The following is a 13,253-nucleotide window of genomic DNA, read 5'->3' as shown; positions in this document are numbered from 1 at the left end:
GAGTCTGCAAACGGTGGGTTCTTTGTACCCATCTTCTTCTTATATAGAACCACAGGGCCAGCAAACGTTGATAGAAGATATCGATCTGTTGAACTATTTTGACTACTACAACCAGACCTCCATCACCCCCCTTCCCCTAATGACGCTATCGCTCGTCCATCTCGTACGGTTCTTGATGTAGAACTACGGCCTGCGAAAACAATACCTGGGACTCGCGCGTATCAAACTCGGTAGTATACACCGCGTATAACCGTTTACCCACTACTTTGAGGCAGGCATATATAACTACTACTTCCTAGCTAAGTAGGTGCTAAGTAGGTGCTACGCTCTCGACCCGAGTAGATAAGGGCCTATGAGGAGCTGCGCGATAGGCGTGTCAAGCTACCTAATATTATACAGGGGACTAAGGGCCGGTTCGTAAGTTCTCCAAAGGCGGATCGTGAATATAAAGGTTTCGGAGGCTATACTGGATGTCAAGTAAGCATGCCTTCACAAATCGACTCCAGGCGATTTGAAGCTGAGGGAATAATGAGAAAGCATAATTAGAGTTCTTATATATCGATGTCAGTTTATATAAGCCGGTTTCATCCTAACCTAAAATGCTAATTACCTTTTCTTTCGGCAGTTTAGAGAGATCAGGTGGCGCTTTTTCAAGTTTCTCTTCTAGAGGTTCGCTCCTAATTAGTTATAGAGTGCAGAACGGCACCAACGAAGCAAGAGTGTACCTACCTGAATAAAAGCCAAGATTCACTGCAGATCTTGGCCACCGATTGAGTCACTCGGCGACAGGTGTATTGATGCGGTCTTGAAAGTCTCTAGTAATTACTGTTCGGAACAGCTGTAAAAACGTCGAACTTTCTTTAGGTTGATTATCTTTTTAACCCTCTATCCGGGAGCATCTTCCTCTTTCAATCAGCATTTTCGAGTTTGGGACTTGGATAATTGCCCTCCACTACACTACGACTGTCGGCCCATTTGGAGACCCATTCCCCAATATGACCTGCGAATCTACCTCGAGCCTGTCATCCCGCGCCATCGCCTCTTGGGAAGCCAACGCGGCCTACTGGGACAGCACCATCACGAAGCACGGTAACAAGTACTGGCGCCGCCTGCAGGAGCCTTCTCTGACTCGCCTCCTGAAGCTGGCCCTCTCTTCCTCGTCACCATGCCGTGCTTTGGACCTAGCGACTGGCAACGGCCTATGCGCGCGCTGGCTGGTGCGCAACGGGGCGACCTCCGTGCTGGCCACGGACGCGAGCGAAAATATGCTAGCGCTGGCGCGGGCACATTGCGAGGACGGGGAGGAGTCGGAGCTGGCAAGGAGGGAGATTCGGTGGCGGCGGGTCGACGTTACGAGCAAGTCGGATCTTACGGCCCTCGCGCGGGACGAAGGTCCGTTCGAGATAGTGCTGATGAACATGGCCATTATGGACGTCGCCGACTTGGAACCGCTTGCTGGGGTATTGCGGGACTTGTTGGTCGAGAATGGAGTGTAAGTCCGAAGACGTGTAGACTTCTAGCCGTCGAGAACGGTCGAGAAGTCTCCGGGCACGGAAGGGACACGGAAGGGAAGAATTACCATGTTGACGGACTAATTATTTACTGGCAGCTTCGTGGCCACCCTGCTACACCCCGTCTTCTTCACGTCCAACGCGACGCGGAATATCGAGGTCCGCTTTGATCCCGTGACGGGCGAGTCCGAGATCGCCCGTGGCAAGATTATCAGGGAGTATATGTCGGTCCCACCGTCTCTGGGAATTGCTGTACCAGGGCAGCCCGAGAAGCAGGTGGGTAGAGTCGGCTTGGACTACGTCGCGGCCCCGTATAAGGCTGCAGGGACTAAACGTTGGCAGATCTATTTCCATCGCCCAATGCACGAGCTTTTCACCACCTTTTTCAAGGCTGGCCTGGTTATGGATGCTATGGAAGAACTAGCATTTACCGAAGAGGATGCCGAGGAAAGGATCGAGTCCACCACGAACTTTACGCAGCTGCCGGCCATTCTCTCATTTCGAATGAGATTGGCGCAGGGCAAACACGCCCCAGGGAAGTAATCGTGAGGATCATTTTTTTTTCATACCGGTACACTATTATATATAACTGCTCTACTATCTAGTAGCAGGAAGCAGGTATTGGCACTGAAAAGTGTAGAGCTATTGCCAAGCACTTAAGTAGTGGTGTTAGTAAGGCACTCAACTCTATTACATCTATCTCGCTCCGGTCTTTTAATTGGCTCGGTCGTCCTCAGCTAAGGTAGGTAATTACCTAAGTAAGCATTCTGCCATTAGGTATTTCGACACCGCGCGAGCGTTTAGGAGTGCATCCTCTCCGACTGTTGCAAGAGTTGTAGAGGATCTGGATTCAAGCTACTGATTACTAGTATGCACTAGATATTAGCCGTCCATAGCGGCGACAGCGTAACAAGGGGGTGCTTTCGTATTTGCGGTTGCCTGCCAAGCCTGTTATGGACTAATTGATCATATATGTACAGTAAGTTACCTTAGTTTGCGAAGCTTGAAGTCCAGAGGGGAGGAGCTGACAATAGAAGGCCACCTTCTTCGCACGGTCTACCATGCCAAGGCGCTATACAACGCTAAACAAGAAGTCAGCATGGCCTAGGCAAAGTATAGCACTCCGTCATCCAGGACGCCATCCCGGGCCCTGCTTGGGAACTAAATTTGTTTCTTCAAAGGTGGAACGAGAATCGCTCATTCTCACCTCCTGACATGGCCCTTCTTCGTACGATTCTAGAAACAGGGACGATCGTGGATGATTGCAGCCGCGTAGGGCCAGTAAGAGCTGGCCCTACATTAACATTATGTCGCCTGAATGACCGTGCCGAAGAGCAAGGTTGGATATCGCTGATCTAACCAAAAACCACAAGGCGATAAAATGGGTCATGGATGTTTAGGGTAAGCGGATTTATCCAGTACGATCTTGAGTGGGGTCGATTAGAGTGTTACCACTCCTCTGGGTACAAAGAAGCTGCTACTCCGCAAAATGGCGGGGTTGGGCTACCCAGGTATGTATGGACTACATACCTTACTTAAGAGCGGGCCCTGCCTACACTCCTTCTATAAAAGAAAGCGCCGCTTTGGGAGAGCCAGCCTTGAAGCGCCCAGGCTTTTGCGAGTGTGCGTCTTGGATTCGCACTCCAATCCGCCGGCCCCCTGCCCATTTGCAAGCCACACACCATCCCATATTCTGTTCGGGGCATAATTAGGCTCGGGCTTCGTCTACACTAAACCGACTAGGTCAATCGCAGAACAGGTCTTCAGCGTTCGATTTCCGAGCCTTCGAGTCCGCAAAGGCCAACAAGCAGAGGCCGGTTAACGGCTGCGGCCCCCTCCTTTTTGACCGCCAAGGCGCTAACGAAATATGGTAGTACCTAATAACTGCTATGTAACTAGCAGGCATACCGATGCCTCACTCTCGGGCCCGGGGCCGGGGAAGCGTGGCTTTAGTTCATCAGCCTTTGACTTAACCTGGAAGTGATCAGTACTCGTAGCTAATTACTTTGTCATCAGCATCCTACGAACACCTCTTTGCACTCTCACCGGACGCAGGGATCATAATTAGATCTAGGGTCTACTACGAATGGCTTCGCCTGATCTCTTGCGTTTTCTTCGATCTTCGGTTAAGAAGAAGCTCTGCGGCCGCATTTCCTGAGCTGACAGCCGAGTACCGTTGATCATCAACCACCCTCATCAGTTACTTTCCTGAACTGATGCCTGCCCGAGAGGATGTTGCTGGACAACGATGCATAGTTAGCAGGCTACCTCCCCCCCCCCCCCGCCCCCCAGACTTTTGAGAGCCTCCGGGTTATTCAAGACTCCCGGGTCGCCCGACGTCTTCCTTGATTCCATCGCCCAAGTCATCCCTCTAATAATCCTCCCTCATCGCCGCCCCGGCGGATATCTGCAAAACATAAGCCTGAAGAAGACTTGGTTACCGCCATGGCGCCAGCAGACAGCGGCAACTCGACCGGCAGCACGCCAAAAGGGGCCACTCTGTTTATCGTCATAGCATTCCTCAGCATCTCGCTCTACAACGTCATCGACCTGAGCTTCATCATCCTAGCCACCTTCAAGCGGCGCAGCGGCCTCTACTTTTGGAGTTTCGTCGTGTCGACATGGGCTATAGCCGTATATTCTGTTGGATTCCTGATCAAGGCCGTGGTGCCGGCTTGCCCCGGTGGGGTCTATATGACTCTGGTCGTCGTGGGATGGTGTTTCATGGTGACCGGCCAGTCCGTCGTCCTGTACTCACGCCTCCACATCGTCATGCGCAACACGTCCCGGCTGCGGCTCGTGCTGGCCATGATCGTCGCTACCGCCGTCATCGGCCACATTCCTACCGCCGTGTTCGCCTACGGCTCCAACTCGTCTAACCCGGCCCCTTTCATCGTCCCCTACTCCATTTACGAGCGGGTCCAGGTGACGCTCTTCTTTCTGCAGGAGACCATCATCTCGGGCCTCTATATCCACGAGACGATTCTTCTCATGCGCGTGCGAAGTCGTAGTGGCATAAGCGGCCGCAACCAGGGCGGCGACAGCACGCGGCGGCGCCTCATGACGCACTTGGTCCTCGTCAACGTCATCATCGTCGTGCTCGACATCACCATCCTCGCGCTCGAGTACGCGGGTCTGTACGCCGTACAGACTGCATACAAGGGCTTCGTCTACAGCATCAAGCTCAAGATCGAGTTCAGCATCCTGAACCGGTTAGTCGAGATGACCCAGGGCGGTTCTTCCGGCCACGATAGCTCGTACGCCAGGACGGCAGTCAACAATAACAACAACACGAGCCTACCATTGGAGACGATGGACGGGGCGAGGGAGAAGAACAGGAGGTCAAGAGCCGCGGCCGACCACCACTACCCCCACCAGCACCGCAACGACATGGGCAACAAGGTGTACGTCGGCGCGGGCGGCCCCGGCGCGGACGCAGAAGACGGGAAGCACAACGGCGTGTCAGTGGTCATGACGACCGAGGTCACCGTCCAGCGCGACAGACTCTACGCGGACTCGGACCGCGACAGGGACGTAGAGAGCATCAGCGGCAGGTCGGGCGCGACGGTAGAATCCGCCGTCGAGGGCAGCATCGGACAGGCGCGCCAGCCATCGTACTCGTCTCAGAGGAACATTGTCGATACGCAGTACTAGTCACGACAGTCTGCACCGCCCCCCGAGATGGCTTCGGTTGCTCCCGGCAGACTCTCTCCTCATACTTTTATCGTCGGTTCCCAATACCCGGTTTGTAATTAGTGTAAATTATATATAGGTAACATAGCTGGTTGCTGGTATTAGTTAATCCTCAATCTTAAGACCATAATAATGCCTAGCTCCCTTTCGCAGCGAACAGCTGGTACGTTTGGGGGTCCCAGCAGATCCCAAACCGCTTCATCCCGGCACTGGCCAGGACGGCCTCGTGCCTTGGCTCGAGATCTCAGATGTCCAGCGTCTTGCCCTCCCTTGGCGCCCCTCCCCCGCATCCGGAGCATATAATTACCACCTTGTCCGGCACTTCGTGTCGTAGCGTGTGTCAGCTGCCCGGGGGGTCCCTACCAAGGTAGTTACTTGATAGCCCCATCGAATGCTACGAAGCTCTCCTGCTCTGGGCCCCCCAACTTAGCCCGTCGGCATCCTACCATATAGCTACTTGACACTTTCCCTCCAGTTGCTCAATTCTCCGGGATCACCTCTGGTCGCCGATACCTCTCCTGGCAGGTCGGGATGGAAAAGGGGCGAAACGATTACTCACACCGAAACACTAGTGGGTCTGGCCCCGGTGTACGGATTAATTAATTAGTCTGTTCTCGGTGTAAGCTAAATCCTTTGCACAGACCAATGCCAGGAATGCCCCGCGCCGGCTTTGACATCTTCGGACTTCATAATTACCCTTCTTCCCCAAATAGGGATACCTCTGCGTGGACAAAAGTCTAGGTGGCGCTTTTGTACCTACAAAGGACTAGGACAGATATAGATATCTTGTCTCAAGTTAGAGCGATCAGCGATGGAGACTTCCAGCACGCTGCTTCGGAACCCCATGTCGTTGCTCACTCCTCCTCCTCTCCAGCCCCCAATCCTCTCTACCTTGGAATGCTCCGGTAACTGAGGCTTCCCACCACCAAGGCTGGCCAAAATCCTTGAGCGTAAACCAACGTGGCATGAAGAGAGTGCGGAGCGGAATAAGTAGGATGATCAGCAACAGGAAGCCAATTGCCACTAATTATTTTATGGGAGACAGCAACGCATGCGGCCACCCCAAATAACTGCAGACCGATATGGAGAATGATCTTCCGTTTCCGAATCTTTAGAGGCGGTTCGTCGCGCTGTATAAAGCGCTTCTCGCGCTGCAGAAAGATGAACTTATGAAGGATGCCGTTTGATTCGATGGATTCCCACTGTCGTTCAGTTGTAATTATTAAGCAAAGGCCCCATGGGGATAGGGAAGTAGATAGTTACATACCCCAACAATGAAAAAAAAAAAAAAAAAAGCCAGCAAATACGGCGGGAGGAATGGTGTGTGTGGCACGACAAGCAGGGGTTGTGTCATCGTCCCGATGAGCGCTAATAGTCCCATAATCAAACGTGAAATGCGCTGCTCAACGACCGCGGTTGCCTCGACAATAGGGCGGCGGATTTCGGTGTCTTCGCCTTCAAAGGTAGGAATGATCTCGAGCCCCGTTTGATAGTTCGTCAAGGAATCTACATGCACGGGAGCCTGATTGAGGTCAGCGTGTTTACCCCTTGGGTTAGCAAGTCGATGGCTTTGGTTAATTACCTGTGGAACAAGCTGATTTGGCATCGGTAGGCCGAGGGTAGCAGATACAAACGTTGGTACAGCCAAGAAGGAAGAGATCCCAATGGAAACCACCGGTCTTTTGTAAGGGGAACTGGCGCGCTTGAGCGGTGATGCTGCTTACGTTCTGCCTCCTCGTTAGTTCAATGGCACCTACAAGGCAAATCTAGTGACGGGGCCAGCCGAGGGTAACACGCATGGTCGTAGTAGAAGAGAAGCATTAACAGGAAGCCGAAAGGGCTAGCAATGGCAATCCACGTCCCATCGAGGTTCCAGAAGTCGATGACCCAAGTATGTACATATTGATGTAAATGATACCAACATACATGCCGAAAGACTCGCTCGAGAAATCCGTCACATAATTAACGCATATAGTCGCAGGCATTGAAAATGGCCACGGGCCAATGGAAGACGGCTGCCCAGATTCCCGTCCACGCCATGAATTGTAGGTAAATCGACACGTCGTAGATGCTGATGATGTCGTAGACTGTGAAGTTGAAGAGACCAATCAGCCCTCTCACGCCAACAATTGTGAGGGCCTGTGTGTTACAGCATATGGCTGTCAGTGGGTCAGATCCGACTGACCCACCAACAGGGATGATGAGCCAGGGGTCATAGACATGTATTTAGACAGCATCCCCAAGTGCCTCTGGCACTTGGAAGAATCAACGCATCTTATCACCACTTCTGCAGACCGTACCAGTTGGTCCAGGAGTGCCGCCCACGGCGCGAATACCGCTGTGGTGTCGTATCTTGCAGCCAGTCCGAGCTGTAGTCATTTGCAGCCATCGAGCTGTAGCACTGTGTCCCAAGAATGCTGAAGACAACGGCCGCGAGGGCGGATGAAAATAACGGCTCATTAATGCTTTGCAAAGAACTCTCCAGTCCGATGGCGCATGTCGAGTGTTTAGCGATTGCCGGGAGGAGACTGTGAAGCCGAAATACCGTTGATTAGCATTGAAATAGAGGCGTACGTCGCGGACACGCACTTAACAAAGTATATGCGGATGGTGCTAGCAACCGTCTGGTAAGCGAAAGCATCAGTAATTAATATCGCTCCAATAGGACGGTAGTCTTCTTTTGACATGGTGATACATCCCTCGGCCGCGTCGAAGAGCGACCTCCCTGACGACCTCGAGAGTAAGCCAAGGCCCCCCGCTCTTCGTTCGCCTATCCTGTCTCCTGTCTTTCTGTCACTCCCGGGCCGCGCTCTGACCGTAATTGATCCACCACGCGGCCGTGCTAGTTTCCGCTTGCTCCTCTTCCCAGGAGGCACTCTACCTCCGCAAGCCGCTCATGATCAGCTCGCGGGTGGCCCCGTGCAGCTTGAGGGGTTGGTCGAGCAGCCAGGCGCCGAGGATCTTTTGCCGGAGGATCTCTTCACCTGCCCTGGATAGGGAAGGGCCGTCATCCCGGGACGGCCTGGTTGGGGTGGCCGGCCACTTGTACTTCAGGGAGCTTACGTAGCGAGACACGATGCCAGGACAGTCAAACCGGTCGGCGAGCACAGCAAGCACTGCGAGGTAATGCATTATCACGGCCTTGGAAGTCGACTGCTTCCTATGCAGGATCCTCAACAGGTCCTCAAAGACCGAGACATGGCCGGCCCGACCGGGTCGCCTCGTCATCCTCGTGGATTCTCACCACGGGGAGATCGCCGGCGTCGGCCTCTGACGGCTTCACGTTTCTGAGGGACAGTTCCTTGAAGCCTTGCTCTATCGACCTGGCCTCGGCAAACCTGGTGTCACTGAGCAAGTCGTCGAAGTATTTTGAGTTCTGCTTTAGGGCCGACAGTTGCACGCTATAACCGACCCGGGTCTCGGGCGTCAGAGCGCCGGGGGGGGGGGGGGCATTCTGGCCCGGCCAAGGCTTTACCGCCCTCCTCGCCGCCTTCAGTGTTTCTTTGGACGTCTCAAAAGTCACATTAAGCACAATGTCCCCTTCGGGCACAATGTCAACGATTGGAAAGCCCGCCTTGGTCGGGGACGAATCTGCCGGGTCGCCGTCTGGGCTGTCTGTCGTGTCGCCTATGATCCACAAGGGTAAACATGCGATCGTCAGAGAAAGAGAGAGTAGAGAAAGAGAGAAGACGCGATGACCACGAGGTCACTAGGAGACGGCAACCTCGACTCGGGATATTGAGCGTTCGGCCAGTGCCCACTCGTGTCCCCGGAGCGTGGAACGGAGGGATATTAAGCCAGAGTTGTTGGCCGGCTATGTGCGCCAGTTGTAGATGCCTGCGAAAGGAAAGTTTGGCGATCCGGAGACCATTTTCAACAACAATTCAGTGTCGATGTTCGATGTTGAACGGGAACACAGTGTAACGAATAAACTAAAAGGGCAGGCTTCCGCCAAGACATGCTCCAATGCCCACAAAAAATGACGTTGGCAGGCCCCGCCAAGTTCAGCGGCAGGCAAGTTTGGGCAGTGCAGGGCCTGAACAAGCTGATTTGTGCCTGAGGTTTAACCTTTCATGGGCTTTCCCAAGGCATCTGTTCCCTCAACGGGAATACTACCTTCAGAGGGGCTCTCTAGCAAGAGACTGCATCGAGCTCTTTCTTCTCTTTTATTATATATTCTTAACTAGTGTACGGACTATTAACTACACAGAATGGCACCGCAGCTCCAGAAGCACGCGGAAAAGCTCGCCCGAGTGGTCGATCCCTGACTGCGCGCCAAGAACGCTGATAAGCAACTCCGGGGAGCTTTCCTGCCAACCAATTGCCGCGATACGCTCGTCAGTTACGTTACCACAGTTCCTCGAAATTCCCGTCATCGAGTTCCGCTCCGAGAACTGGGGGCGACCAACACGCACCCTCAGCACATCAAAATAGCCCCCGGCCAGCGCAGAAAGCAGCGCAGCGGTTCTGTGCATGTACTACTAGGGAACACAATACACGCATGCGCCAGCGACCCGCCCTGCTGTGCAATGGCCGTGGGCAAACGAATACCCAGCTACTCCGTCCTCCGTGCTACTTTGTCGGAAACTTGCTTGAGCTAGTGTTGCCGGAACGATGCGCCCCTTGCGCCGTCGTTGGGCTCTCGCCCAAACCGCCACGCGAGCGAGCCACGTGTCGCGCGAGACTCTGCTCGATACCCTGATGGGCTATGTCGCGACATTTTTTCACGCCCGCCAGCAGACGCAGGCAAGGAGCGCCAGCATGTGGCCGCGCGCGTTACGAGCCGCCGGGTCGCGGCGGCGACCCCTCCACCTCCGGGTCCCGGCGCAAGGAGCGGCGTTGCTGGCCCTGCAGGATGCAGCCCAGCACCGTGGCAACCAGAGACAGCAGCTATTCAGGGACCAGGCCACCCGGCGGAGTTTCCACAACTACTTTGTGACCCATCTCCCCTCGTCTTCGCTGCATCCCGACTCGCGGTCGTCGGCTGGACCAGGCCACAAGCTGCCCCGGGCCGCGTCGACCCCCCACACTCCGTCACCGGGATCCGCTCCGGCCGCGGCTCCGCCGAACATGCCCAGCCGCGACTTGACAGTAGTCCGCATCCCCCTCCGGAGCGCCAAACATCACTTCGGCGTCTGCAATTCCCGCGGGCAGCGCGCCCGCAACGAGGACACACACCAGGCCGGCACCATCAGCATCCCTGCCTTTGCGAAGCGGGTCCCCGTCAGCTTGGTGCGCCACCAGGCCGCAAAGACCGCCGGAGAAGGCACCAGTGCCGACAGCGCACTCGGCGACCCGCAGGTCTTTTACTTTGGCGTCTTTGACGGGCACGGCGGCAGCGAGTGCAGCGAGTTCCTTCGGGACGAGCTCCACGGCTATATCGAGGACGCCGCGGCCCGGCTGGGGCTGAAGAGCACCCTCAAGAGGGACCCGGGGGCTCCCGATTCCTTGAAAGACCCCGAGCGTCAGCAGCAGCAGCAACCGGCAGTCGAGCCTTCCACGGCCGCGCGGTTGGAGTCGGAGCTTCTCAACGAGTACAAGCGCACAATAGGCGGGTACTTCCGCCGCTTCCGGCCCAACTACTTCACGACCGCCTCCACCACGCGCAACTCTGCCTCTTCGTCGTCTTCTTCTTCTTCTTCTTCTTCTTCTCCGTCATCATCCAATGAACGCACCTCTCCAGGCCAACAGCCGGCCGGACCGCAACCGCGCGGCGTAAGTCTCGAGTCGGTTCTCACGTACGCCTTCCTCCGGGCCGACCTCGACTTCGTCACCGCCCAGGCCCGCAAGCCCGACCCGGACGACCCGTACGCGTCGGACGTGCCGCTCAACAAGGACGAGGTGCTCGGGTCGCCGCACCTGCCGCCGTCGGGCCACGGCATCGGGGGGCCGGTCCGGTTCAAGGGCGGCTCGACCGCCTCGGTCGCGCTCATCTCGACGCCGACCCCGTCGCCGTTCTGGCACCCGGCCGCGCACTCGACCCTGGTGGTCGCGCACGTCGGCGACACGCGCGTCCTGCTCTGCGAGACGGCGACGGGCCTGCCGCGCCCGCTCACGTCGGACCACTACCCGTCCTCGCCGGCCGAGTCGCGCCGCCTGCGCCGCTACGCCGCCGACTCGGTCGTCACCGACTCGTTCGGCGAGGAGCGCGTCCAGGGCCTGGCCAACAGCCGCTCCTTCGGCGACATGCAGAGCAAGCGCGTCGGCATCTCGGCCGAGCCCGACGTCGCCCGCGTCGACCTCGGCCCGGCCCAGTACTCCTTCCTCGTCCTCGTCAGCGACGGCGTCAGCGGCACCCTCGGCGACCAGGAGATCGTCGACGTCGTCAAGGAGGCCGCCACCCCGGAGGAGGGCGCCCGCGCGGTGGTCGAGTACGCCACCGAGGTCTCGGGCGACGGCGACAACGCCACCTGCCTCGTCGTCCGCCTGGGCGGCTGGGAGCGCAGGAGCGAGGGCGGCGTCGGCAGCCTGGGCACCCGCGAGATGAGGGAGATGAGGAGGGCCGAGGCGAGCGATCCGAGGCGCAGGGGACGCTTGTAGAGTAAGTAGAGGGAGATTGTGTGAGAGAGTGTGTGTGTTTTGTTTTTTTTTGGGGGGGTGGGGGGGGGGGGGGGGGGGGGGGGGGGGGGGGGGGAGGGAGGGGAGGGGAGAGAGAGAGAGAGAAAGAGAGAAACGGAAAGAAAGGGAGAGATTTCTCCGTGCCTTACTGGCTTTTCCCTTTGTCTTTGTATGTATACTCATTCAAATCCGGGTTGATGATCGCATTGCGTTGGGGTTCGGGGAGATTTGCATAGCTTGGCATGGCATGGCATGGCATGGCATGGCATGAGTGAGTCATGTGGGAATCATCATCTATTATTATTTTAGCAGCGGGAAAGTACCCCCCCCCCCCCAAAAAAAAAAGCACGAGGAGACGGTGTTTGGGTGGCTAGACAATCAAGATATCATTCTTCGTTTGGTGGAATCTTCAATTCTCATTAGGGTAGTTGTAGTCGGTATTGTTGGTATCACTCTTGTCAGATAACTATCGTAATGGCCGCCCGGCTGTGACTCGGTGAAATCGATGTGAATGGATTGAATATCAGTACTAGATATACCTCCCGCTCAAGGACTGTTACGTAGCTTCACCTAATACCGAGGATACTGGCCCCACGAAGGGGATGGCTGCTGGCCATGTGGCGGGTACCCTCCCGGCTGCGGCGCACCGTAACCCCCATGATGCCCTCCGTACTGCGGCTGCCCATAGCCGCCATGAGCAGCAGATGGTGGCTGGTGTGGATGCGGATGCTGTCCGTAACCTCCCTGGCCGGGATACCCGCCGCCGTACGGAGGCTGTGACCCAGGCGGCGTCGGCCGCTCATAGCTCGCCGCGTACCCGGACGAGCCGGGCCTGCCCGCATACGGCTGGGGCGGCTGGGGCGAACTGGCCGCGTAGTAACTCGCTGCCTCGCCATGCATCGGGGGTGGCGCATGGTGTGCACCACCACCACCAGCACCACCACCACCACCACCACCAGGACTGGCCCCGGCCTCCCTCGCGTCGCGGTTCACGTTCTGGATGTGCGACCACAGCGACCCGGCCGGCTTGCCGTGCCCGCCATCTCCGTGCCCGCACCCGCCGCCGGGCGCGGACCGCGACCCGCCCTGGCCGTTGAGGATGTGGTTCTTGTGATTCCTGACGGACTCGGACGACAGCAGGTGGTCGAGCTGGTTGCGGTAGGGCGTCTCCTGGGCCCACTTGCGCACCGTCTCAAACATGTCGCGCTGGATCTCGATCCGCTCGTCGCGCGCTGCCGGGTGGTGGAAGGCGCGCAGGACGTCGTTGACCACCTCATCCACAGGCACGCCGGGGTTCTCCCACGCGAACAAGATGCGGCTGTTTGTTTGGCCCGCCTGCGTTAGCCACCCTGCCTCCAATGAAAGAGAGGGATTGAAAAGGGGTTTTTTGGGAAAAAAAAAATAAAAAATAAAAAATAAAAAATAAAAAATAAAAAATAAAAAATAAAAAATAAAAAATAAAAAATAAAAAATAAAAAATAAAAAATAAAA

The 13,253-nt window shown here is 56.2% G+C and overlaps 6 protein-coding genes across 6 annotated transcripts in view; 3 read left to right on the top strand and 3 right to left on the bottom strand.

The window, feature by feature from the left end:
- Positions 1–912: 912 nt before the first annotated feature.
- Positions 913–2,105, top strand: P884DRAFT_247806 (S-adenosyl-L-methionine-dependent methyltransferase). The gene is made up of 3 exons (XM_069440520.1): positions 913–1,492; positions 1,610–1,787; positions 1,854–2,105. Exons 1-3 carry the CDS (start codon positions 996–998, stop codon positions 2,052–2,054), a joined length of 876 nt encoding a protein of 291 aa, XP_069295444.1. The 5' UTR covers positions 913–995; the 3' UTR covers positions 2,055–2,105.
- A 2,333-nt stretch (positions 2,106–4,438) lies between these two features.
- P884DRAFT_262401 (uncharacterized protein) lies at positions 4,439–5,265 on the top strand. The gene has a single exon (XM_069441657.1). It carries the CDS (start codon positions 4,503–4,505, stop codon positions 5,163–5,165), a length of 663 nt encoding a protein of 220 aa, XP_069295443.1. The 5' UTR covers positions 4,439–4,502; the 3' UTR covers positions 5,166–5,265.
- Positions 5,266–6,957: 1,692 nt separating this feature from the next.
- P884DRAFT_57180 (uncharacterized protein) lies at positions 6,958–7,241 on the bottom strand. The gene has a single exon (XM_069445968.1). The coding sequence runs from the start codon at positions 7,187–7,189 to the stop codon at positions 7,025–7,027; it is 165 nt and encodes a 54-aa protein (XP_069295442.1). The 5' UTR covers positions 7,190–7,241; the 3' UTR covers positions 6,958–7,024.
- A 617-nt stretch (positions 7,242–7,858) lies between these two features.
- Positions 7,859–8,562, bottom strand: P884DRAFT_262400 (uncharacterized protein). The gene has a single exon (XM_069441656.1). The coding sequence runs from the start codon at positions 8,430–8,432 to the stop codon at positions 8,082–8,084; it is 351 nt and encodes a 116-aa protein (XP_069295441.1). The 5' UTR covers positions 8,433–8,562; the 3' UTR covers positions 7,859–8,081.
- An 860-nt stretch (positions 8,563–9,422) lies between these two features.
- P884DRAFT_262398 (phosphatase 2C-like domain-containing protein) lies at positions 9,423–11,797 on the top strand. The gene has a single exon (XM_069441655.1). The coding sequence runs from the start codon at positions 9,819–9,821 to the stop codon at positions 11,742–11,744; it is 1,926 nt and encodes a 641-aa protein (XP_069295440.1). The 5' UTR covers positions 9,423–9,818; the 3' UTR covers positions 11,745–11,797.
- A 535-nt stretch (positions 11,798–12,332) lies between these two features.
- The window catches only part of P884DRAFT_206628 (heterokaryon incompatibility Het-C), a gene marked incomplete at both ends in the record, with an annotated part of 2,934 nt that continues 2,013 nt past the window's right edge, over positions 12,333–13,253 (bottom strand). Inside the window, one exon of the mRNA XM_069438732.1 lies at positions 12,333–13,080. Coding sequence (XP_069295439.1) covers positions 12,333–13,080 — 748 coding nt within the window. The remainder of the gene's footprint in view (positions 13,081–13,253) is intronic.

This window comes from Thermothelomyces heterothallicus (assembly GCF_042370625.1).
Source record: "Thermothelomyces heterothallicus CBS 202.75 unplaced genomic scaffold P884_scaffold_21, whole genome shotgun sequence".
Classification (NCBI taxonomy): Eukaryota; Fungi; Ascomycota; class Sordariomycetes; order Sordariales; family Chaetomiaceae; genus Thermothelomyces; species Thermothelomyces heterothallicus.
Note: the sequence above shows the minus strand (reverse complement) of the source record. Positions and strands in the feature narration are given on the sequence as shown.